This window comes from Nymphaea colorata, chromosome 11 (genome assembly GCF_008831285.2).
Source record: "Nymphaea colorata isolate Beijing-Zhang1983 chromosome 11, ASM883128v2, whole genome shotgun sequence".
Classification (NCBI taxonomy): domain Eukaryota; kingdom Viridiplantae; phylum Streptophyta; class Magnoliopsida; order Nymphaeales; family Nymphaeaceae; genus Nymphaea; species Nymphaea colorata.
In genome coordinates, this window is record NC_045148.1 from 19,964,057 (window position 1) to 19,991,846 (window position 27,790).

General features: G+C 38.0%; 1 protein-coding gene across 1 annotated transcript; it reads right to left on the reverse strand.

Moving 5' to 3' along the window:
- Positions 1–388: 388 nt before the first annotated feature.
- On the reverse strand, positions 389–25,886 carry LOC116263649 (uncharacterized). The gene is made up of 15 exons (XM_050080375.1): positions 24,972–25,886; positions 21,201–21,326; positions 20,551–20,672; positions 14,700–14,910; positions 14,112–14,349; positions 12,855–13,005; positions 12,438–12,772; positions 11,800–11,876; positions 8,186–9,091; positions 4,026–4,151; positions 3,375–3,496; positions 2,996–3,206; positions 2,421–2,658; positions 1,181–1,331; positions 389–1,097 (listed from the first exon to the last, which is right to left on the reverse strand). The coding sequence occupies exons 1-15, from the start codon at positions 25,810–25,812 to the stop codon at positions 789–791; spliced, it is 4,164 nt and encodes a 1,387-aa protein (XP_049936332.1). The 5' UTR covers positions 25,813–25,886; the 3' UTR covers positions 389–788.
- Positions 25,887–27,790: the final 1,904 nt, after the last annotated feature.

Consider the following 27,790-nt stretch of genomic DNA (forward strand, 5'->3'; position numbering starts at 1 on the left):
CTATTTGCCACTGGTATATTTTTGTTTCGAGAAGATGCAAAAACAAACTCATGATCCTCAGTACCTGTAATTGCTTGCTTTATGTGGCTGATCATGATGTCTACACGGGCCGTAAAGTTATCAGTTGCTACCTGCTCATTACTTGAAGAACGGGAAGTTCACTATCCTCAATCAATTGATTGTTCTATGTGGCTAACCGTAACATGTTCATGGTTTCATAATATTAGCAGTTGCCACTTACTCTTTACTCGAACATATATATATATATATATATATATATATCTTTTCTCAAGTAAACGGCATGTCTTAAACCAATAAATTGCGTCACCACGGTAAGATAAAGTCATTGCACTGCATGAAATAGGGTGTGCATTTTGTCAGCAAGACATCAAGAATCTGGAAACAATGCAATTGCATTTTTTACAAAAAATCAATCAAAAATTTATTTCCCTTTCACCTAAACCTCAAAACCCTGACAAATCTGTCCCTAGAACAGGTGAGAATAGCAGATCATACAATTCTTAACATCATTTCATTTGGTCTTTCCATGCACACCAGTAGAAGTGGGAGACATCCAGAACCAAGCAGAGTAAGAGGGAGTCGAAAGTCAGGGCTTTCGGCTTGATCTACACATCGTGAAGCAAATTTGTTGTAAACAAACTAGAGAATTCCTTCCATTTTTTTATTGAGCCTAATTTAAACTACCATACTCGCCATATTTTATTTCTTGCTGGTGTAGGACTTGGGAGGGGACAACTCTACCGAGCATATAATTCAGTAATAGTTATCTAGTTCTTTGATATACCATCGGAGATGGCGTCATGTAGTGGCATTCCACCTTGCTGTTCAATGGGCTCCTCAGTATTTAGTCTGCTTCTTCCAGAAAAAAATGCTGGACAAAAAGGTGCTCGAAGAGAAACAGTTGAATTATTAAACATGAGAACAACCTCAGACGTTGTCGGTCTATTATCTGGATCTTCTTGAACACATAGTAAGCCAATATGGATGCATCTCAACACTTCGTTTCTTGGATACAATTCGCCCAAGTTGGAGTCAATCAAGTCAACTGCCCTGTTCTCACTCCAAGCTTTCCATGCCTGCATGTTGCCGCAAATACATATGAATTTATTTGATCTAGTCGGACTAGGTTGAAATACATTAATCAGACTGATTGACTTACATAGCTGAGAAGGTCTTGATCTAACTCCGTCTGGAAAATGGCAGTATTTTTACGGCCACTGACAATTTCTAGTAATAAGACGCCAAAGCTAAATATATCTGATTTCACTGAGAACAGGCCTCTCAATGCATACTCAGGTGACATGTACCCACTGAAAAGTCAAATATGTTACGAAAATTACGAGCAGTCTATCTGCAGAATAGAGATACATGTGAAAGAGTGGGAGACAGAGAGTGATACAGACAAAGAGAAAGAGGGAGAGATCCTTAATTGAGACATTATCAAGATGCCTTTCTTCAAATATTGAGACACTATCCACTGGACAAGACATCTTCAGTTAAGATGAGTTGCAAATTACCTTAAATACATTAATAGGAAAATGGATACCGATTAGTAACAGGCAAAGAAAATAACTCAAGAAAGTTTGTGAACACATGCAAGCTACAGCTTGTGAATAAAAAATGTCAAAAAATTAAAAAATGAGATTAATAATTTGAGGAAAAAAAACCATGGTAGAGGGATAAGGGAGGGTGGTGTATGAAGGTGCAGGATGATGGCCCTTGCAATGTGATACTCCTGCAGATCATCCTGATAGCTGCCACATTTGAAAGCAGGGAAGAAACATGCCCAAACTAATCTGTAACATGTAAACTGGAGAATAAAACAACTTTTACAGAATTTTTGTGATGGTCTCCAAACAACAGTTTGTGAATAAAGAACGGAAAAGATAAAATGTCAAGAAAATCTGAACTTGAAAAAGACAGTGGCCAGATAAAGGAGGATCAGGTATGAGGGTTGCTGGATTATGGTCCATACAATATGATTTGCTGCAGATCATCCTGATAGACGGCACATTGTGAACCAGAGCACAAACATGTACATACTCACACATAGGTTTGTGATGCCACTATCAAGTATTTCGATGATTTAGTGCAGTTGGTCTCTTCCAAGACCAAGAAACTCAAAATTTTTGTGCTATGGATATGCAGCAGCCACAGAGACCTTCTGGAGATTTGCAACAGGAACATTATCTTCCGTGAATTTAGGCAATATTTTTAAGAACATTTACTTAATTGATTGTCTAATTAGAAAGTAACCTACAAATCCAGTCCCATGTAGAAGAACACAGTTATGGTTTCTCAAGTTCCTGATGGAACTGTTTCCAAAGTGCCATAGTAGATTGAATAAGATAGAGCAATAGGATTTACTGAATTTTAGAAGAAAATGAAGTAGAGCTTACTATGTCCCAGCAATTTTTCGTGTTTTGCCATGAGCTTCATCTAGACCACAGAGCTTTGCCAAGCCGAAATCTGAAATTTTAGGATTCATCTCTTTGTCTAACAAAACATTGCTTGCTTTCAAATCTCTGTGAATAATCTTCAGCTGTGATTCTTCGTGAAGATATAGAAGTCCTCGTGCTATTCCTCCAATAATCCTAAAACGTACTCCCCATTGTAATTGTTCAGATTTGGTGGGATCTGTTTCACATTAATTGCTTAACTTTATAATAGATGGAAAAGGACTATGAAGTATGAAATATCCTGAAAAGGAACAAAATGTGCAAAAGAATATTAAGCAATAAGAAAGGTGAGAAGAACACTACATATTAATTAGTCAAGAAGCCTAACTTATATGTCACGCTTTGACGAAAATGCTTTCAGTGTGTATTGTCACTAAACAAGCTACTGTAAACAATGAAGAAACATTATCCATGAGCTATCATAGAATAGAAAGCAAAGACCTATGTACCTACCAGAGGCAAGATGACCTTATATGGCATCACTGAGTAGTAAAAGAGTTGATAATGGGACTAACCAAATAGAAACTTGTCAAGACTGCCATTGGCTGCATATTCATACATTAGTATCTTCTCTTCTCCTTCCCAGCTGCAACCCAGAAGCCGAACAAGATTCCTGTGCTGAAGCTTCGCAACCAGCGCTACCTCATTCTTGAACTGCCTTGCACCCTGCCCAGAGTCTTTTGACAATCGTTTGACAGCTATCATTTTACCTTCTGGCAGTTTTCCCTAATAAAAATTATTTTCTATCATGCATATTGTAAATGACATCAACTTGTGCGTACAAGTGCAATGTCTCCATAAACGTGTATGTGTAATGTCTCCATAAACGTACATCAACTTGTGCATGTGTAATGTCCCCATAAACATCTATAATTTATAGATGTTGCATTTTACCTTGTAAACAGGCCCAAATCCACCTTCCCCAATCTTGTTTAGATCAGAGAAGTTGTCTGTAGCAGCTTTCACTGTGTTTATGTCAAAAAAGAGTGACGCCCTAGTCTTTATTTCTTCTGTAACTGTGAAAATGAAAGATTAGTTGTCCATAACACAATCATTATAAAGTCTTGATGGACCACACATTCAACATGGGAGCAGGCAAAAATCAATTAATATGAAAGAGTGTAGCTTATCTCCAATTAGTACGCTGCAGGAAATCTGGAAGAGATAACAGTATATCTGTACAAGCGGCAATAACGGAAAGGACCTTTCTGAATTTAAGCACTGGACAGAAGTGAGAAGGCCTTTATTTTCCACAATGAATCTTCATCCATATCTAGACAAGGTTGAATAGGCAGCACAAAAGTGAAGACATTCAGAATTTTTTGTTTTTCTTTATTTTGATATATTTCCATTATTAGTATAATTGGCACTATTTGAAACAAGACTCATCAGGTACTAAGTGAGAAACATGCATCTCAATGGCTTCAAGGCTGTGATCTCAGGCAGCATCATCAGCTCAAAGGGCAGGCATAGTGTGCATATTAATCGAGGTACTTCCACGTCTGCTAATGAAGAATGAAGAAGCAATACGTTTGTTTAACTTACCTTCTTTTCTCTCCCTATTTCCCATTCTTTTCTTCAACAGGCATGCGACTGCTGCCAGGATTACTAACCCAGCTAAAATTGACAGGGGAAGCACCCACATAAGTGTAATCCTTTTCTTATGTGTTCCTGACAAAAAAAAGATTAATTAAGAAACAATTACTTGGCATCATTTTATGTTATAATTCACCTAATGGAAGGATAATGAACCAAGGAATCATTATTCATGTTTTTAATGGATTTTCTTGGTCTAATGAAGTGTCAATGCCAACATCATACAGTACCAGAAGCATCATATACAAATGTTACAACTTACAATAACACCAGTACACTGGACATGTTGAAGTACCAATATTTTACAAAATTACCTCTGGGATTATAGAAGCCACCTATTCATTCATTAGGGCTCCACACAACAAAAGACTGGACCCCTCTGAAATTGATAAAAAGGACTGAAATCAGAATAACCTCCTTGCTGAACGTAAGGATGATGTGTTTCACACTTGATAGAAACTAATAATCAGGAACAAAAGTCTCTGAACTAAGCAAAGATGACATGTGAACAAGGCAATCGGTGCATCATCATCTCTACTGCCAAGCCCACGCTGATTGGTGCAGTGTACTCCTCCACATATCACCCAATATGCCCATTCAGGTCCTTGTTTATCAGGTGTATGTCTGCCAAAACTGATACCGTACATGAGCCTGCTTGGCCTTCTTTGTACCAAATTCAAGTCTCAACCTAAGTTTAAAAGTTAGTGGCCTGCATTTCACGTGACCTAGTTCACTATGTGTACCCAAAACATGCATTCACACTGACAGAATTCAAACAAATAAAAACGGGTATTGAATCGGTTTACTGCATGCAAAATGTTATTTCATGAGTCCAATTTCACAAATGTTGTACCGAATGCCTGCTATAACTATATTAACATGAAACCACCTAGGGGATAACATCAGGGCAGAGATATCTAATTGTTATTTGGTAATGACTACGTTGCATGGTAACTGACACAAGTGTTGGTATCAGACACTTTGCATGAGAGAAGGAGATTGAAAAGGTAGACTTGAATAACAATGTAGGGCAGAGGTATCGAATTTGTAATGACTATGTTGCATGGTAACTGACATCTGTGTTGGTATCAGAGACTTCACATGTGCAAAGACACCATGAAGGCTCAGAAACAAGACACAGGCCAGTTGTTTGTTTTTTTGTGTGTGTGTAACGGAAACTTGAAATTAGCCAGCTGGTGCATGGCAAAATATTAAAAACCCGTCACTGATAGTACCATAAACCATCATTAAAGAACGTATCGTAAACCATCGCTACACTATAAACCATTACTAAATGCTAATGCGCTTGTAGCATGGTACATTTAGCGACTATTTTTAAATAATTAGTCATCTGGCTACATCCAACATCCAGTTGACATATATATATATATATATATATATATATATATATATATATCATAGTCACAGAAAACGCTTTTTAAAAAAAAACGCAAAAAAAATATGATAAATTAACTAGCCGTTTAAATTTTAAAAAAATGTAGTTTTTAAAAAAAATGCATTTTTTTGAAAAAAAATATTAGAAACGAAAAAAATGCATTTATTTCACGTTTTTTTCAGTTTTTTTAATGTCAAACAGTTTTTTTTACATTTGTAGTTTTTTAATTGCTGCAAATCTACTTATCTTTTGATGTTTGTATTATTAGTTTTTCACTTATTTTATTTTTTTCTATTTTTAGTTTTTAAATTTTTTTAATAATTTTCCATATTTTTCTTTTTTTTTTCAAGTTTGCCGTATTATACCCGAGAAAAACCTCATTTAAAACTCCGAGATGTTATTTGTGATTAAGATATATATATATATATATATATATATATATATATATATATATATATATATATATATATATATATATATATATATATATACAGAGAAAAATTGGTACGTACTAGATCCTTACATGCTAGATTCGTAAAGAATCATTTTGGAAAGATGGATGGCCGAAAGAAAAACAATGAGAAAAAGGATACATAGTAAGTCATCTGACATTAATTAACAATTTTTTCTCTTCACTTTTATTTAGTCCATCTATCTTGAAAAGATGGATAGCCAAGATTTCTTACGGGTCTAGCAATTGAGAGTCTAATACTTTTATATATATATATAACTCTGGCAATCCAAAGTCACTCAGTCATTTAACCAAGATCATCTATCTAAAGTAGATGGATGGTTGAGAAAAAAATATGAAAAAAAATGTTTTTTCTTATTTTTCTCTTCACCATCAATCATGTTGGATTAGACGGTGCAGATTAGATGGCTAGGTAACTCTAAAAAACTAGAGTCACCATTCAATTTTTTTCTCTCTCTCTCTCTCTCTCTCTCTCTATATATATATATATATATATATATATATATATATATGTATATATATAATTTGTAGGATCCACGACCTACTTACGTTTTAAACCATGAGACAAGCAAATAAAAAAGGGAGTTGATATGTCTATTCTTCTGCTATTATTTAATAAAAAGGGTGTCAAAGAAGAGGTTAGACCTTAACCCCTACCTTTCTTCTTTACCTAATGTGATAGAAAATGGAAAGAATCCTTTTCTGCTGAAAAAAAAATACGTAAATACGTAATCTAGTAAGGAGCGTCCAATAATTGTTGTACCTATGTGGAGTCCAAAAGTGTCCAACAAATGATACTTCAGATGCTTAACAAAATGTTCATGTAGCCATAGACTAATATCCATCAGATAAGAAGGGATGAATCATGTATGTCCCGTACAAATATGACATTAAACAAAAAGTTTGACCTACAAACTACTCCTTCAGTCAAAAACCAGCCAGGGCCCAAGGGAAGTCCTAAGAAGCAAGGCCTGTTGGGAAGTACATCCAGGGCAATGCTACTAATTAGAAACAATCTAAACTCTAAAGAATGAGAAGCCCTATCCATAAATTGTGCACGCATACCTTATTTCGTTGGCAACTTAATGTTTGATTTCCATTATTGGTCAAAGCTCATTTTTTGACATGACGAAACAGCCAGCACAGATGAGCACGACGTTGCCTTTTTTACTTTACGCTCATAAAATGACAAATCCAAAAGTAGCGTAGAGGCAGAATCGGTGGACTGACTATTATTTTCTAGTAAAAAGTTTCAGGATATCGGTTGAGCCGGCAATTTGGACCAAGATTGCCAAAAGTCCACGACTCTTCATTGAAAAGGGATCTTCTGCAGAGTATGGAGTAATGGTGAAGGAATAAAAGAGATAGTATCCTATTGAGGTAAATAGTTAATAGATAGAGGTGACGGAATATGATTGCTACATGCATTCGATAAGGCCATAAACTACTGGGAGTGGGAGGACCCATGAAACAAATAAAGCAATTCTCTTTTTTTTTTTTTACCTTCGCAAACATCTAATCTGAAAGGATAAAGAATCCTATATTATCGTCCTAATAATTGAAGGAGAAGGCCCCTTTATTGGACAAGGCTCGCATTGTCTTCACTCTTGAGAAGCGAGGGGCCTGTTATTTCCCCCTTCTCTGATATGCAAACGAATTTTTTAGCTTTCCCCACCAATCATAGACAGACTGGCGGTAAGCAACTGGCCGACGAAGGCCAGGGCTGGATCTCGCACCTCCTTTGACTTGACTGGAGACGATCTGCAGCGTCCTCGTTGCAGATTAGTTCAGCAGGCGCAAACACCACTCGATGGGCTCATGGCTGCTCGCTTCACCGATATAGATTACGGCTACCGAAGAGCCAATCTACATATGTTTTCATGTCATAAATCAAGCTCAATTTCATCCTCAAATTATCAAGTCTCTTGTAGCATGATTCAACTGAACCATATAAACAGCAACCAAAATTAGGTGGAGATTTATTGAATTCAACAGACTGAGAAGCTAGGAAAAGTAAAAATTCGCATATGCTGATCTATTTGGGCTAAATGATGGATTTCGCATATATCTAATCTAGAGCATGAGATTATATTATAAAGTATAAACCAAGTTTAATTTCTTCGCCTGAATCATCAAGTCCATTCTACCCTTTCCAATCAGATAGAAACCGAGAAAATGTCCGTTGCAACTAATCAAACCAAATCCATGAGAAAGCAGAAAGCCAGAGAGATTCACCCGTACCAATGCTAGAGGGAACGGAGCCATTAGCAGGTAGAGACGATGGCACTGGAGATAACGCCGGAGCTTCCGTCGGCGGCTGCGGGAGCGTAGAAACAAAAGGGTACAGTTCATACCTTAAATCACAACTCCATCCCCGGAATTGGGCTCCCTGTTTCGCCTTACAAAAGCCGGTGAGGTTATTCATCGCTCCGGTCAGGCAAGTCCTGCAATCGGCCACGGACAGGTCTCTCTTACACTGCGCCATGCCGTATATTATCCGGAAATCGTTGTAAGCGATTGATCCGGTGGCAAACATGAGGTTCGCCGGATTGGTGGTGGCAATGGAGGTGAGGTTCTGCATCATCACGCGCAGCTTCTGGAAGAAGAGGGCAGGGTCCGAGATGTCGTAGGGGTTGCACCGCATGTACCAGTGGGGACTCCTCTGCCCGATGAAGTTCGTGTCCGAGTAGCGCAGGAAGCAGAGCTCCATGAGGACGACGCCGGCCTTGACGTAGGGGCAGCCTTTCAAGGCGTTGGCACCGGCGTCTCTGACGCAATTCTGGCACGCACTGCCAACGACATCTCCTCGACAGAGGACGAGGCCATAGACCTGGTCCGGAGCTCGGCCGAAGGATGTGGCGTTGAAGCCAGTGGGAATGGAGAACGCGGTCAAGGAGAGGAGCAGCTGATTGAGGTCATGCTGGAAGGTGCTGTTGGCCGTGTAGTTTCCAGCGGTTTTGGAGCAGGAGAAGTGGAGGGGAGCCGGGAGGCTGCTCTGAGCGTGTAGAGGCAGAAAAGCACACGAAAGAAGCAGAAGAATGGTTTGGAACACGATGATTAGGGAAGCCATCTCACACAGCGTCCAGGTGTAGGGAGTGAGAGGAGATAAAATGGGAATATATAATAAAATTTGGACACAAGAGGTCTCTTAGGTATATCCTCAAAAAATAAATCACAAAAACAGAATCAAGAAGAAATAGGAATATATAACAAAATTTAAGAACAAGAGGTCTCTTAGGTATATCCACAAAAAATAAATCACAAAAACAAAATCAGGAAGAAAAAATATACAATACAATGCACAGAAAAATAAGAGAGAGAAGAAATGCAGCGCGGACAGTCACCCAGTCGCAGACGGACAATGGTGTTTCAACCGAATGGCAAACTGGACATCCCCTTGCACAAGACGAGCCACAGAATCTGACGAAAAGAAGATATTCCTGAAGACTCTGTTGTTGCGTTCCTCCCAAATGCTCCACCAAGCTGAAATTAGTCATGGCCTCTAGACATGACCTCAGGAAGCAGTCAGGTAGGGGGAATGACAAAAGAGAAAAAAAAAGACGAATGAAATGCGGATTTGGAAGACTACCAACAAGAAAAGGCCAGACATAAGCAATGACACCAGACAAAAAAGGGCAAAAAGTAAAAAGGTGGACCCGAGACTCAATCGCGACAAGACAAATGAAATGAGAGGATGACTGGCTTGGAGTTGGAGAGCGTTATGGAAATTCTTGTGGCAAACCAAGTGAGTTGCGGGCACAAAAAAGTTTGGGAAATCACTAGAGCTGTCTTTTTCATTGGGGAAATTTTTTGACACAATAAGGACCAAGTGAGTTGCGGGCACAAAAAGGTTTGGGAAATCACTAGAGCTGTCTTTTTCATTGGGGAAATTTTTTGACACAATAAGGACCTCTCAATAGCGACACAATAAGGACCTCAAATCGATGTTTTTACACGAAAGCAAAATCCACTCTTGTTTAAACTAGTTACCACGCAAGATGGATTTAATGTCAGTGTCTGTCAATCTCTAAGGCCGATCCGATGTGATATGTATATGAAGTTCGTGTGGATTTGAAAATCATGCATTTGAAATCTACTGTTTGATTGTTTGTTTAAATAATAGATCTATCTCTATACGTATCACGAATCAGCTAGCGCTGTAATTATATAGTTCATGCCTCTTCCATTTATATTGTCAACATGTACAACTATTCAATAGCTAATAATAATCCAAAGTAAAGAGCCAAAAGTTCTAAAAGATAACCATATCTAGAGTCAAGCATAATCGGCTTTAACTTTTCATTTCAATTTGCAAATGCAATTTAATAAGTGAACAATTTGTAAATCTTTATATTTCAATATATTGGAAGATGTAGATGAAATTGTAAGTAATTAAATAGTCAGTAACCAATCGCCTCAGTGATTGCAAAATATAAAATCTATCTTTAAATTGCAGCTAATCAAAGGAATTTTGACCAAGCTGAATTTCAAGCATACACGAATCTCTTGGTACACGAATCTCTCTACTTGGCTGACCCAGTAGGGGGCTGAGTTGAGCCGAGTCAAATGACAACGAATTGACTCAAAACACAAGATTCAGTATACCTACAAATACAGAAAATAAAAACAGCACATGGCCCTTTCTATGTCTATAATTTTAAAAAATTCCATTGGGTAGCCTATACAAGTGTACGACATGACTTTTTTCATTGTTTTTAAATATTTTCAAAGGTTTCACTGTTTTCAATTATTTTGTGCATATTTTTTCATGTGTCATTTTAATAAATAAGAAAATATTTTTTTGCCAATTCACAACTTATTCCTGAATTTGCTGATTCATACCCTAGCCAAATCAATTCAATCAAATAACTTTTCAAAACCAGGTATTAGGGGTGAATCATTTTACTACAAGATGTCATAGAAAAATCGACCGGAGGTCCAACGTTCACTTATATGCCCAGCGAAAACGTCACCGAAAGCTCCGCCGTTACGAGCGAGAAGCAGCCGAGCAACATGCAATTAATGTCTTGACAATCTAACTTTACTGACGCGTTTCCATCGGAGAGTTGAGCCTTATTTTCACCCGCTCTTGGTTCCACTCAACCTAAGAAAATCAAGCATATAATAATAGAATAATGAAACCTTCCGTTCCTTTATATACAAATAAAGTAGAATTGGTGGTGCAGGATTAAAATCCATATTCCATTATCAACTCACTAAATTTATTGAACCATGCATGATATGACTGTCATCGACCATAAAGCGCCTTCTTCAATCGACATACATGGTGCGGTCTAGATGAATCTATGAAGCCTTGTGGTTGTTGCATGTATACGGGTTCATCCACCGTTCGATGAAGGAAACCCATTGTAAATATTAATTTGATGTATATAGACCAGCCATGACACTGAGCAATAGTAAAAACGACTCTTTTGAGAGCAACAACTGGTTTACATCTTTTCCCCGGCCAATATGAGAGAAAACTGTCTATAATGTATGCCAACAATTTGTATTGTCCCTCATAAGACCCATATGGATGTTTGCTATGAAATCTCTCTCTATTCATTTGGAACCAATGTGAAATTTTCTACCTTTAATTAAGCACCCATTACATTTGGGTTAATGTTCACAATCCCAGTCATTGACTTGTTTCTATTTCTTCAAAACAAACAATAGTGCCCAAGTATACGCGCTAGATAACATAAGAGGCAATGAAACAAGCAAGAAGTATTGACAGCTGCTGGCCGCACAAGCGTGTCATCATCAAAAAATATTCTGCAACAACTCTCTATTTGCGACTGGTATTTTTTGTTTCGAGAAGATGCAAAAACAAGCTCATTATTCTCACTCAGTACCTGTAATTGCTTGTTTTATGTGGCTGATCATGATGTCTACATGGGCCACAAAGTTATCAGTTGCTACTTGCTCCTTACTTGAAGAACAGGAAGTTCACTATCCTCAATACCGATAATTGATTGTTCTATGTGGTTAAGCGTAACACGTTCATGGTTTCATAATATTAGCAGTTGCCACTTACTCTTTACTCGAATATATATAAACGGCAGGTCTTAAACCAATAAATTGCATCACCACGGTAAGATAAAGTCATTGCACTGCATGAAATAGAGTGTGCATTTTGTCAGCAAGACATCAAGCATCTGGAAACAATACAGTTGCATTTTTTACAAAATATCAATCAAAAAATTTTTTCCCTTTCACCTAATCCTCAAAACCCTGATAAACATGTCCCAAGAAAAGGTGAGAATAGCAGATCATACAATTCTTAACATCATCATTTCATTTGGTTTTTCCATGCACACCAGCAGAAGTGGGACACATCCAGAACCAAGCAGAGTAAGGAGTCGAAAGAAGCAAATTTGTCGTAAACAAACTAGAGAATTCGTTTCATTTTTTTATTGAGCCTAATTTAACCTACCATACTGGCCATATTTTATTTCTTGCTGGTGTAGGACTTGGGAGGAGACAACTCTACCGTGGATATAACTCAGTAATAGTTATCTCGTTCTTTGATATATCATCGGAGATGGCGTCACTTAGTGGCATTCCACCTTGCTGTTCAATGGGCTCCTCAGGATTTAGTCTGCTTCTTCCAGAAAAAAATGCTGGACACAAAGGTGCTCGAAGAGAAACAGTTGAATTACTAAGCATGAGAACAACCTCAGACGTTGTCGGTCTATTATTCGGATCTTCTTGAACACATAGTAAGCCAATATGGATGCATCTCAACACTTTGTTTCTTGGATACAATTCGCCCAAGTTGGAGTCAATCAAGTCAACTGCCCTGTTCTCACTCCAAGCTTTCCATGCCTGCATTTTGTCGCAAAACATATGAAGTTATTTGATCTAGTCGGACTAGGTTGAAATACATTAATCAAACTGATTGACTTACATAACTGAGAAGGTCTTGATCTAACTCCGTCTGGAAGAAGGCAGTATTTTTATGGCCACTGACAATTTCTAATAATAAGACGCCAAAGCTAAATATATCTGATTTCACTGAGAACAGGCCTCTCAATGCATACTCAGGTGACATGTACCCACTGAAAAGTCAAATATGTGACGAAAATTACAAGCAGTCTATCTGCAGAATAGAGATACATGAGAGAGAGAGAGAGACAGAGACAGTGATAGAGACAAAGGGAAAGAGGGAGAGATGCTTAGTTGAGATATTATGCAAATGCCTTTCTTCAAATATTGACACACTATCCATTGGGCAAGCCATATGCTTAGTTAAGATGAGTTGCAAATTACCTTAAATACATTAATAGGCAAATGGATATCAATTTGTAACAGGTAAAGAAAATAACTCAAGACAGTTTGTGAAACACATGCAAGCTACAGCTTGTGAATAAAGAATGTCAAAAAATAAAAAAGTGAGATTAATAATTTGAGGAAAAAAAAACCATGGTTGAGGGATAAGGCAGGATGGTGTATGAAGGTGCAGAATGATGGCCCTTGCAATGTGATACTCCTGCAGATCATCTTGATAGCTGCCACATTTGAAAGCAGGGAAGAAACATGCCCAAACTAATCTGTAACATGTAAACTGGAGAATAAAACAACTTATACAGAATTTTTGTGATGGTCTCCAAACAACAGTTTGTGAATAAAGAACGGAAAAAGATAAAATGTCAAGAAAATCTACACTTGAAAAAGACAGCGGCCAGATAAAGGAGGATCAGGTATGATATGAGGGTTGCTGGATTATGTTCCATACAATATGATTTGCTGCAGATCATCCTGATAGACGGCACATTGTGAACCAGAGCACAAACACGTACATACTCACACATAGGTTTGTGATGCCACTATCAAGTAATTCGATGATTTACTACAGTTGGTCTCTTCCAAGACCAAGAAACTCAAAATTTTTGTGCTATGGATATGCAGCAGCCACAGACTCCTTCTGAAGATTTTCAACAGGAACATTATCTTCTGCAAATTAAGGCAATGCTGTTTAAGAACATTCACTTAATTGGTTGTCTAATTAGAAAGTCACCTACAAATCCAGTCCCATGTAGAAGAATATAGTTATGGTTTCTCAAGTTCCTGATTGAACTAACTGTTTCCATAGTACCATAGCAGATTTAGTAAGATAGACCAATAGGATTTATTCAATCTTAGAGGAAAATGAAGTAAAGCTTACTATGTCCCAGCAATTTTTCGTGTATTGCCATGAGCTTCATCTAGACCACAGAGCTTTGCCAAGCCGAAATCTGAAATTTTAGGATTCATCTCTTTGTCTAACAAAACATTGCTTGCTTTCAAATCTCTGTGAATAATCTTCAGCTGTGATTCTTCATGAAGATATAGAAGTCCTCGTGCTATTCCTCCAATAATCCTAAACCGTACTCCCCACTGTAATTGTTCAGATTTGGTGGGATCTGTTTCACATGTTGATTACAGCAATTAAATATGCTTGACTTTATAGTAGATGGAAAAAGACTGATATAAAACATACTGAGAAGGAACAAAATTTGAAAAAGAATTTTAAGCAATAGGAAAGGTGCAAAGAACACTACATACTAATTAGTCAAGAAGCCTAATTTATGTGTTACCCTTTGACGAAAATGCTTACAGTGTGTATTGTCAATAAACAGGCTACCGTAAAGAATGAAGAAACATTATCCACGAGCTACCATAGAATAGCAAGCAAAAGCCTATGTACCTACCAGAGGCAAGATGAGCTTATATGGCATCGCAAAGTAGTAAAAGAGTTGATAATGGGACTAACCAAATAGAAACTTGTCAAGACTGCCATTGGCTGCATATTCATACATTAGTAATTTCTCTTCTCCTTCCCAGCTGCAACCCAGAAGCCGAACAAGATTCCTGTGCTGAAGCTTCGCAACCAGCGCTACCTCATTCTTGAACTGCCTTGCACCCTGCCCAGAGTCTTTTGACAATCGTTTGACAGCTATCATTTTACCTTCTGGCAGTTTTCCCTAATAAAAATTATTTTCTATCATGCATATTGTAAATGACATCAACTTGTGCGTGCATGTGTAATGCCTCCATAAACGTGCATGTGTAATGTCTCCATAAACGTACATCAACTTGTGCATGTGTAATGTCTCCATAAACATCTATAATTTATAGATGTTGTTAAAATATAAATCCTTCACCAGCACGTTGAAGAGGAGTCTCTTAGGATTCCACCTCCTTGTAGAATGTGTTAAAATATTTAATGTCCTTGTAACATGTGAAGAGTCTCCTAGGATTCTATGTTATAGTTAATATCCTCGTTATATGGGAAGTCTCCTAGGATTCTATGTTGTAGTTAATATCTTTGTAATATGTGAAGTCTCTTAGGTTTCTATGATGTAATTAATGTCCTTGGAGCTTGTGAAATCTCCTAGGATTCTACGATTGGAGACTCTTAGAATTCTGAAAATGAGATTATAAATAGAGGCCGTGCAAACCATTTTGGCTACGGCTTCTTCTCCTCAGTTTCTTCTTGTTTTCATTCTCTCTCTCTCTCTCTCTCTCTCTCTCTCTCTCTCTCTCTCTATCTTCCTGCGTGAGTGCTGTTTTCGGGTTACAGATATTGGTGCTACATTTCTATCATGGTATCAGAGCGCCAGGTTACGTTATCTCTACCAAACGAAATGCCCAAACAGGTCTGATCTGGTTAGAACTCTTTTCTCATCTTGTCTCTATCCTGAATTTACTTTTCTCTTGCGCAATTCTTGTTCCTTTTTCTTCTTGCTTACCAAGGACACATCTTGTTATATCGTGTCTTCTTTCCCTTTCATCTTCTACCTATATACCATTCCTTTCTGCTGTCATGGAAAACCTTTCGCATTCTGGCATGTCCTCAAGTTTTCTTCCTCACCTTATTACCGAAAAACTCAACCATGAGAATTATCTGATCTGGAAAAGGCAAATCATGCCTTTCATAAGAAGTCAAGGCCTCTTTGGACATCTCGATGGTTCAACAAAGGCTCCACCAATATCCGTCTTACAGGAAATAAAAAATGAGGCAGGAGAAGTTATTGCTGTTCATGAAGACAACAATCCTGAACATGCTATGTGGATGAGACGTGATCAAAGTCTGGTTGCGTATATTTTGTCCACTTTATCTCAACAAGTGTTACTTTCAGTTTCTGATGATTGTACTGCAGAAGAATTATGGAAAACCCTTGCTGATACCTTTTCCCAAATATCAGAAGCTCGAATTATGTACTTAAAGAAAGAATTTCAGAATTTGAGCAAAGGTTCAACGTCTATCATGGATTATTTGGGGCGTATTAAGGCCGTCGCAGACCAACTTGCTGCCTCAGGGAATAACATTTCTGATAAGGAAAAGGTGCAGCAAACCTTGAATGGACTTGGGCATGATTATCATGCTTTTATTACAGCTCTTGAGGTCCTTCCTGTTCTGCCTTCCTTCAACGAACTACAAGGTAAACTTCTCCAACATGAAATGAATATGAAAAGAGTCATTGAAAGGACTGATCAAGGGAACTCCCAAAATGTGTTGGCTATGAATGTAAAGTTTGGTAAGAGCCATGGGAACTCCAACCATGGTGGTCGTGGCATTCTACCAACACCACATAACCAAGGTATGTCTCCTTTGGATACTTCAAGAAAAATACCAATTTGTTTTCAGTGCAACAAGAAAGGACACATGAAGGCACAATGTTGGTTTAATCCTCAAAATAAAAACAAAGGAGTAAGACATGATTATAAACAAGGAGGACAAAGTTCTAAATCCACCGCTGAAGATATGCAACAGCTATTGATGGCCGCATTCTCAAAGATGACTATAAAGCAAAATGAGCAGGGAGAATGGTTCTTGGATTCAGGTGCAGCTACCCATGTGACAGGAAATGCAGGTAAATTGACTAACTTATCCCCTCATTACGGTAGAAGTTGCATTATAACAGGTGATGGAAAATCTCATCCTATTACACATATTGGAAATGCACATATTCCATTGTCATCCTCGTCTCTATCACTGTCTAATGTTGTTCTTGCTCCCAATATCAAAAAGAACATCATATCCATTTCTAAACTCATTGATGATACAAGCTCTTCTGTTGAATTCACACCTTCTTCTGTCTATGTCAAGGACCTCCAAACGAAGAAAATGTTCGCTAGAGGGGAGCGTCAAGGGAATATGTACGTCCTCAAGGAATGTCTACCCAAGGATTCATCCACTTTTGATATAGGATTGAAGACATTTTCTCTTTCTCATAATGCGTCATCAGTGCCAAGTTCTTGCCATTTTCAATCAAAAGTAAGGGGCCCTAACCAATTTTTGGAGTCTGATTTGTGGCATAGTCGGCTAGGACACTGTGGTCGACATTTCATTGAAAAACTTGTCACAGATAGTCTCATTCCAAGATCAAGTTTACCTCTTACTTCAAGTGTCAAAAAATGTTCAAGTTGTGGACTTTGTAAGAGTCATGTTTTACCTTTCCATAATATAAATCAAAGGGCTTCCAAACCTTTTGAAACTATTTTTTCTGATGTATGGGGGCCAGCCCCTATTGATTCCATGTCTGGGTCAAGATATTATGTCTTATTCATTGACTCTTACTCACGTTTCACCTGGATTTACTTCATGAAACACAAATCAGAAGTACCTCACATATTTCGAAACTTCTATGCCATGATTCAAACTAAATTTTCATCCAATGTGGTGCATTTTCAATGTGATGGAGGGGGAGAATATTCCTCGCTTGATTTTATTGAATTTCTACGTGAAAAAGGGATAACTAGACAAATTTCCTGCCCTTACACACCACAACAAAATGGTGTAGTTGAGCGGAAACATCGACATATAGTTGAAAGCGCCATGAGCATGATGCATGATACTAATGTGCCCATTTCCTTGTGGACTGAAGCCTTCCATACTGCTGTATACATAATAAATTGTTTGCCTATGACACTCTTGATGTCTAAATCGCCATATTTTACACTCTTAGGCAAACAACCTGATTACAAGAACTTGAAGGTTTTTGGTTGTGTATGCTATGTTCACGTTGATGCTGCCTTGAGGAACAAGTTTCAAGACAAAGCTATTCAATGTAGATTCGTTGGATATGCTGATGAATATAAAGGTTTTCGATGCTATGATCCAACAACTAAACGTATCAAAACTTCAAGAAATGTCATTTTTGATGAACATAGTTTTGATAATACAAATGAAATGCCTATGACCATTGAATCTTATGATCCCTGGACCAGTACACAGTTATTCAATGCAGATCCTGTTATAGAAAATGATGTGCCTCAAAGTGAAGATTCAGAGAGAGCAATACAACCGTCGGATATGGCTCAAAGTGAAAATCAAGAAGATCCAACACAGTCATTAAGTCATCACGAAAACAATAATGAACAGAGCAACGATGCACATCGGTATTCGGGTCTTATCTACAGTCGACGACTAAGGGACAGAGATGCTCACAGTGAAGAAGACAACATGCCCCACCTTAGAAGATCCCAACGCATTCGTCATCCCATTCACAGGTGGGTTAGCTATGATTCTTTATCACTTGATTTTCAGTTATTCATGGCAAAAGTTGGCAAGGAGGAAGAACCTACTTCATTTGATGAAGCATCAAAATCACATCATTGAAGAAAGGCTATGAAAGAAGAAATGGATGCCTTGCATGAATGTGGAACATGGGAGATCGTTCCGAGGCCACACGAAAAGAACGTAGTGGGCTCCAAATGGGTATACAAAATTAAATACAAACCTGACGGCAGCATAGAAAGACACAAAGCAAGGTTAGTAGCAAAAGGGTTTACACAACAATATGGAGAAGATTATGATGAGACATTCAGCCCTGTGATCAAAATGGGAACAATTCGCGTGATTATATCATTGGCAGTTGAATATGGATGGAGACTACATCAAATGGATGTGAAGAATGCTTTTCTTCATGGTGATTTAAGGGAGGAAGTATATATGGAACAACCTCCAGGATACACGAAAGGAGACTCTCATGCATGGGTTTGCAAACTAAGAAAATCTATTTATGGACTTAAACAGGCCTCACGTTCGTGGTTTGACAGTTTCTCTTGCAAGATTCAAGAATGTGGTTTTCGGAGATGTCCTCTAGATCACTCTCTTTTCATTTATCGAAAGGAAAACATATTTACTTTACTTCTTATATATGTTGATGATATTGTTATCACAGGCAATTCAGAAAAACACATAGAAGAAGCTAAAGTTTTGATGATGCAAAACTTCAAAATGAAAGAGCTTGGTGATTTACGATTCTTTCTTGGAGTGGAGATTGATAGGCACAATAATCGCCTCACATTGACACAACAGAAATACACGTTGGATTTGTTGAAAAAGTCAGGTATGTCTGATTGTAAGCCTGTTGGAACTCCTAGTGTTCTAAATCAAAGACTAAGTGCTCAAGATGGGGAGTTATATGAAGATCCTACGCAATATCGAAGTATTGTTGGGGCACTTCAATATCTTACATTTACTAGACCAGATATTATATATGCTGTGAATCAAGTATCCCAATTTATGCATGCACCTAGAGATACTCACATGGATGCTGTCAAAAGAATATTAAGATATCTTAAAGGGACAGCAGGAGATGGCTTAGTTTATGGTAAGAGTGAAAATATAACTACTGGACATCAACTTATGACATTCACAGATGCAGATTGGGCTGGAGATCCCGATCAAAGAAAGTCCATTTCTGGTTTTTGTATTTTCATTGGACGTAATCTTGTGTCTTGGAGTTGTCGAAAGCAAAAGGCAGTAGCAAGATCCAGCACTGAAGCTGAATACAGATGCATGGCTGCAGGTACTGCTGAAGTTACATGGGTTAGACATTTGCTAGAAGACATTGGAGAAAAGATTAAAACATCAATGTTAATGTGCGATAATCAAAGCGCTATTAACATTGCCTTTAATCCCGTACAACATGGTCGAACAAAGCACATTGAGATTGATCAACACTTTGTTAGACAAAAGGTGGAAGACAAGGAAATTCAGCCTATTTATGTTCGTACAGATGAACAAGTTGCAGACTTATTTACAAAAGGATTAACAAAGGAACGATTCTGGTTTCTAAAAGGCAAGTTGTACATGGTGCAAAACCATGCACAACTTGAGGGAGGGTGTTAAAATATAAATCCTTCACCAGCACGTTGAAGAGGAGTCTCTTAGGATTCCACCTCCTTGTAGAATGTGTTAAAATATTTAATGTCCTTGTAACATGTGAAGAGTCTCCTAGGATTCTATGTTATAGTTAATATCCTCGTTATATGGGAAGTCTCCTAGGATTCTATGTTGTAGTTAATATCTTTGTAATATGTGAAGTCTCTTAGGTTTCTATGATGTAATTAATGTCCTTGGAGCTTGTGAAATCTCCTAGGATTCTACGATTGGAGACTCTTAGAATTCTGAAAATGAGATTATAAATAGAGGCCGTGCAAACCATTTTGGCTACGGCTTCTTCTCCTCAGTTTCTTCTTGTTTTCATTCTCTCTCTCTCTCTCTCTCTCTCTCTCTCTCTCTCTCTCTCTCTCTCTCTATCTTCCTGCGTGAGTGCTGTTTTCGGGTTACAGATATTGGTGCTACATTTCTATCAGATGTTGCATTTTACCTTGTAAACAGGCCCAAATCCACCTTCCCCAATCTTGTTTAGATCAGAGAAGTTGTCTGTAGCAGCTTTCACTGTGTTTATGTCAAAAAAGAGTGACGCCCTAGTCTTTATTTCTTCTGTAACTGTGAAAATGAAAGATTAGTTGTCCATAACACAATCATTATAAAGTCTTGATGGACCACACATTAAACATGGGAGCAGGCAAAAATCAATTATATGAAAGAGTGTAGCTTATCTGCAATTAGTAAGCTGCAGGAAATCTGAAAGAGATAACAGTATATCTGTACAAGCGGCAATAACGGAAAGGACCTTTCTGAATTTAAGCACCGGACAGAAGTGAGAAGGCCTTTATTTTCCACAATGAATCTTCATCCATATCTAGACAAGGTTGAATAGGCAGCACAAAAGTGAAGACATTCAGAATTTTTTGGTTTTCTTTATTTTGATATCTTTTTATTATTAGTATAATTGGCACTATTTGAAACAAGACTCATCAGGTACTAAGTGAGAAACATGCATCTCAATGGCTTCAAGGCTGTGATCTCAGGCAGCATCATCAGCTCAAAGGGCAGGCATAGTGTGCATATTAATCGAGGTACTTCCATGTCTGCTAATGAAGAATGAAGAAGCAATACGTTTGTTTAACTTACCTTCTTTTCTCTCCCTATTTCCCACTCTTTTCTTCAACAGGCATGCGACTGCTGCCAGGATTACTAACCCAGCTAAAATTGAGAACGGAAGCACCCACATAAGTGTAATCCTTTTCTTATGTGTTCCTGACAAAAAAAAAGATTAATTAAGAAACAATTACTTGGCATCATTTTATGCAATAAATCACCTAATGGAATGCTAATGAAGGAAGGAATCATTATTCATGTTTTTAATGGATTTTCTTGATCTAATGAAGTCTCAATGTTCGGCTCAAAATGCTTACACCATGCAGTACCAGAAGCATCACATACAAATGTTACAATAATACCAGTACACTGGGCATGTTGAAGTACCTATGTTTTACAAAATTACCTCTAGGATTATAGAAGCCGCCTATTCATTCATAAGGGCTCCACACGACAAAAGACTGGACCCCCTGAAATTGATAAAAAAAGGATTGAAAACAGAGTGGCCTCCTTGCTGATCGTAAGGATGATCTGTTTCACACTAGTTAGGAACTAATAATCAGGAACAAAAGTCTCTGGAGTCTGAACTAAGCAAAGATGACGAACATGACAATCGGTGCATCATCTTCTCTACTGCCACAGCCCACGCTGATTGGTGCAGTGTACTTTTCCAAATATCACCCAATATGCCCATTCAGGTCCTTGTTTATCAGGTGTATGTCCACCAAAACTGACACCGTACTTGAGCCTGTTTGGCCTGCTTTGTACCAATTCAAGTCTCAACCAAAGTTTGAAAGTTAGTGGCCTGCATTTGACTTGACCTAGTTCAATATGTGTACCCAAGGGCCAAAACATGCATTCACACTGACAGAATGCAAATTAATAAAAACGAGTATCGAATCGGTCAATTGCATAAAAAATGTTACTTCATGAGTCCAATTTTATAAATGGTGTACCGAATGCCTGCTATAACTAAATTAACATGAAACCACTTAGGGGATAATATCAGGGCAGAGATATCTAATTGTTATTTGGTAATGATTATGTTGCATGGTAACTGACACAAGTGCTGCTAGCAGACACTTTCCATGAGAGCAGGAGATTGAAAGGAGGACTTGCAGGAGACTTGAACAACAATGTAGGGCAGAGGTATTGAATTTGTAATGAATATGCTAAATGTTGGGATCAGAGACCTCATATGCGCATAGACACCATGAAGGTTGAGAAACAAGACACGGGCCAGTTGTCTGTTTTTGTGTGGGTGTAATGGAAACTCGAAGTTAGACAGCTGTTGCATGGCTAAATATTTAGAACCCGTCGCTGATAATATCATAAACCATCATTAAAGAGCGTATCATAAACCATCACTACACTGTAAACCATTGCCAAATGCTAATGTGCTTGTAGCATGGTACATTCAGAGACTATTTTTAACTAATAATTGGTCATCTGGCTACATCCAGTTGACTATATAAAATAAGTATAAATATTATATATATATATATATATATAAAGAGAGAGAGAGAGAGAAATTGGTGGGTACTAGATCCTTACATGCTAGATTCCTAAGGAATCATTTCGGCTAGCTATCTTGGAAAGATGGATGGCCAAGTGAAAAACAATGAGAAAAAAGATATAGAGTGTTTAAGTCATCTAACATTAATTAACAATTTTTTTCTCTTCACTTTTATTTTGTCCATCTATCTTGAAAACATGGATAGCCAAGATGATTCCTTCCGGGTCTAGCACTTGAGAATCAAATACATATATATACATATATGTGTATATATATATATATGAGTGAGTGAATGATGACTCTGATAATCTAAAGTCACCCAGCCATCTAACGAAGACCATCCATGTAAAGTAGATTGATGGTTGAGAGAAAAACAAAAAGAAAAATGTACAAACTAATATTAGATGACGAAAATACCCATCACCTTTTTTTCCTTATTTTTCTCTTAATCATCCATCATGTTGGATTGTACGGTGTAGATTAAATGGTTGGGTGATTCTAAAAAACTAGATTCACCATTCAATTTTCATATATATATATATATATATATATATATATATATATAATTTGTAGGATCCACAACCTACTTTAAACCATGAGACAAGGAAATAAAAAGGGAGTTGATACGCCTATTATTCGGCTATTATTTAATGAAAAGGTGTCAAAGAAGGGGTTGGACCTTAACCCTACCTTTTTTTCTTTCCCTGATGTGATAGAAAAGGGAAAGACTCTTTTTCTGCTGAAAAAGAAAAACACGTAATCTAGTAAGGAGGATCCAATAATTGTTGTGTCTATGTGGAGTCCAAAAGTGTCCAACAATCGATATTTCATATGCTTAACAAAATGGTCATGTATCCATAGAGACTAATATCCATCAGATAAGAGATGAATCAAGTATGTCCCGTACAAAGATGACATTAAACAAAAAATTTGACCTACAAACTACTCCTTCAGTCAAAAACCAGCCAGGGCCCAAGGGAAGTCCTAAGAAGCAAGCCCTGTTGGGAAGTACATCCAGGGCAATGCTACTAATTAGAAACAATCTAAACTCTAAAGAATGAGAAGCCCTATCCACAAATTGTGCACGCATACCTTATTTCGCTGGCTACTTAAATGTTTGATTTCCATTATTGGTCAAGAAAATATAACATGTCAAAGATCAGCTCATTTTTGACATGACGATAGAGCCAGCACAGATGAGCACGCCACGGCCTTTTGACTTTACGTTGATAAAATGACAAATCCGAAAGTAGCGTAGAGGCAGATTTGGTGGCCTGACTATTATTTTACTAGCAAAAAGTTTCAGGATATCGGTTAAGCCGGCAATTTGCACCAAGATTGCCAAAAGTCCACGACTTTTCATCGAAAAGGGATCTTCTGCAGAGTATGGCGTAATGGTGGAGGCATAATAGAATTAGTATCCTATTGAGGTAAATAGTTAATAGATAGGGGTGACGGAATATGAACGCCACATGCATTCGGTAAGGCCATAACCTACTGAGAGTGGGAGGACTCAAGAAACAAATAAAGCGGTTCTCTTTCTTTGACCTGAAGCACAGAAAGCAATCATCTAATCTGAGAGGGTAAAGAATCCTATATTATCGTCCTAATAGTTGACGGAGAAGGTCCCTTTATTGGACGAGGCTCGCATAGTCTTGACTCTTGAGAAGCGAGGGGCCTGTTATTTCCCCCTTCTCAGATATGGAAAGGAATCTTTTAGCTTTCCCGACCAATCATAGACAGACTGGTGGTAAGCAACTGGGCGACGAGGGCCTAGGCTGGATCTCGCACCTCTTTTGACTGAAGACGATCTGCAGCGTCCTCGTTGCAGATTAGTTCAGCAGGCGCAAAGACCACTCGATGGGCTCATGGCTGCTCGCTTCACCGATATAGATTACGCCTACCGAAGAACCAATCTACATATGTTTTCATGTCATAAAACAAGTTCAATTTCATCCACACATTATCAAGTCTTTTGTAGCATGATTCAACTGAACCATATAAACAGCAACCAAGATTAGGTGGAGATTTGTTGAATTCAACAAACTGACAAGCTAGGAAAAGTAAAAATTCGCATATACTGATCTATTTGGGCTAAATGTTGTATTTAGCATATATCTAATCTAGAGCATGAGATTGTATTATAAAGTATAAACCAAGTTTAATTTCTTCGCCTGAATTATCAAATCCTTCTACCCTTTCCAATCAGATAGAAACAGAGAAAATATCCGTTGAAACTAATCAAACCAAATCCATGAGAAAGCAGAAAGCCAGAGATTCACCCGTACCAACGCTAGAGGGAACGAAGCCATTAGCAGGTGGAGACGATGGCACTGGAGATAACGCCGGAGCTTCCGTCGGCGCCTGCGGGAGCGCAGAAACAAAAGAGTACAGCTCATACCTTAAATCACAACTCCATCCCCGGAATTGGGCTCCCTGTTTCGCCTTACAAAAGCCGGTGAGGTTATTCATCGCTCCGGTCAGGCAAGTCCTGCAATCGGCCACGGACAGGTCTCTCTTACACTGCGCCATGCCGTATATTATCCGGAAATCGTTGTAAGCGATTGATCCGGTGGCAAACATGAGGTTCGCCGGATTGGTGGTCGCAATGGAGGTGAGGTTCTGCATCATCACGCGCAGCTTCTGGAAGAAGAGGGCAGGGTCCGAGATGTCGTAGGGGTTGCACCGCATGTACCAGTGGGGACTCCTCTGCCCGATGAAGTTCGTGTCCGAGTAGCGCAGGAAGCAGAGCTCCATGAGGACGACGCCGGCCTTGACGTAGGGGCAGCCTTTCAAGGCGTTGGCACCGGCGTCTCTGACGCAATTCTGGCACGCACTGCCGACGACATCTCCTCGACAGAGGACGAGGCCATAGACCTGGTCCGGAGCTCGGCCGAAGGATGTGGCGTTGAAGCCAGTGGGAATGGCGAACGCGGTCAAGGAGAGGAGCAGCTGATTGAGGTCATGCTGGAAGGTGCTGTTGGCCGTGTAGTTTCCAGCAGTTTTGGAGCAGGAGAAGAAGAGGGGAGCCGGGAGGCTGCTTTGAGCTTGTAGAGGGAGAAAAGCACACGAACTAAGTAGAAGAAGAAGCAGAAGAATGGTGTGGAACACGATGATTAGGGAAGGCATCTCACTGCGTGCGGGTGTAGGAAAGAGGGAGTGGGGAATTCTTGCAGCAAACCATGTGAGATACGGGGACAAGAAGACTGGGAAACTGGGGTATAATAGTAGTTTTATAAAATAAAAAAAAATGTTTCTTTAATCTTTTAACGCTTTCATTGTTTTTTAGAAGGTATTTTTATTAATTAAAAATATATATTTTGGTCATTTCACATTTTGTGTATAAATTTTTTTATGCATGTCTGTACAAGCTTCTTACCAAACAGATGATACGATGATGATTTGACAACAGTTCACCAGCTGTTTACAGCTGAGGAGGTTTGACATTTTTTTGGCAGGACAATTTTTCATGTGTTTGATTTCAGTCTGAAAATACGACAAGTTTCTCTTGTAAAAGGGGAATTTGTTGACACAACAAGGACCAAATCGCTGTTTCTACAAGAAAGCAAAATCCACTCTTGTTTAAACTAGGTACCACATAAGATGGATTTAGTATCTGTCACTGTCAATCTATAAGGCCCATCCGATGTGATATATATGTATATGAGGTCCGTGTAGATTTGAAAATCACGCATTTGAAATCTACTGTTTGTTTGTTTGTTTAAATAATAGATCTATCTCTATACGTATCTCGGATCAACAAGAGCAGTATTTATAGAGTTCATGCCTCGTCCAATTACATTGTTAAGCTAGTGCAGCTATTGTATAGTTGCATATTTCAAGATAAACAAGTATCAATATATGAAAGAGAAGCAACTCAACAAGGGGTGAAAAACATTAAAGTTCAACATTTACAACTATTCAATAGCTAATAATAGTCCAAAGTAAAGAGCCAAAAGTTCTAAAAACTGGAATAAATATATAACCATATCTAGAGTCAAGCATAATCACAGCTTTAACTTTTCATTTCAACTTGCAAATGCAAATTTAATAAGTGAACAATAATTGTACCGAATCAAACGAGTTTTGGCCAAGCTGAATTTTAAGCATACGCTAGTTTCTCTACTTGGTTGGCCCCGTAGGGAGCTGAGTTGAGCCGAGTCGAATGACAACGAGTTGACTAAAAACACCAGATTGAGATAAAATAAAAACAGCTCATGGCCCTCTCTATCTCTATAATTTGAAAAATTCAAAATGTGGAAAAACTATTCCATTTAGTAGCCAATAAAAGAGTGCCACATGACTTTTTTTTATTGTTTTTAAATATTTTCAAATGTTTCACTATTTTCAATTATTTTGTGCATATTTTTTCATGTGCCATTTTAATAAATAAGAAAATATTTTTTTGCCAATTCACAACTTATGTCTGAATTTTCTGATTCATACCCTATCCAATTCAATTCAATCAAATAACTTTTTTTCACTCGGTATTAGGGGCGAATCATTTTACAAGATGTCATCGAAAATCGAGTGGAGGTCCAACCTTCACTCACATGTCCAGCGAAAACGTCAGTAAAAGCCAGGACGTTGCTGGTGACAAGCCGAGAAACGTGCAATTAATGTCTTGACAATCTAACTTTACTGACGCGTTTTCCATGGGAGAGTTTAGCTTAGGAGGCGCTCGGCCATATTTCCACTCAACCTAAGAAATATCAAATTCGGCTTGGTTAGTTTTTTTGACCTTTTATTCAATCACAAACAATGGGTTGAGAGACACTTTATATTTTAAATTTAAATGAAATTTTAAATTTAAATGAACATTCTTATGTAAAAAGCTAAAAAGGAACGATGTTTCTGCTTGTAAATAGCTGCTGTTGCCCGCAGTAGTTATACGTAGCTCCGCCACTCATGACAACAACTAATTACTTAACATAACAGCTTTGTATAGTCTTACAAAAGCTATGAACCATGACAACTAATTACTTAACAACTTTCTTTATAAGGTTAATAAGATTATTTATGATCATAATACAATACTAATTTTTTATTTTTAAAGTAGAGCATTATAATCCACCATCCTTAAAGCACATGCACCTGTTCTAATTAT

Bases quoted from the DNA above. Each gene is read 5' to 3' on its own strand.
- LOC116263649 (XM_050080375.1), bottom strand. From the start codon at position 25,812: ATGCCTTCCCTAATCATCGTGTTCCACACCATTCTTCTGCTTCTTCTT. The intron at 1,332-2,420 runs GTAAGCTCTACT...TTGACTTTTCAG, and splicing joins CGAAAAATTGCTGGGACATA to TGGGTACATGTCACCTGAGT. The intron at 1,098-1,180 runs GTAAGTCAATCA...GGCAACATGCAG, and splicing joins ATCAAGACCTTCTCAGCTAT to GCATGGAAAGCTTGGAGTGA.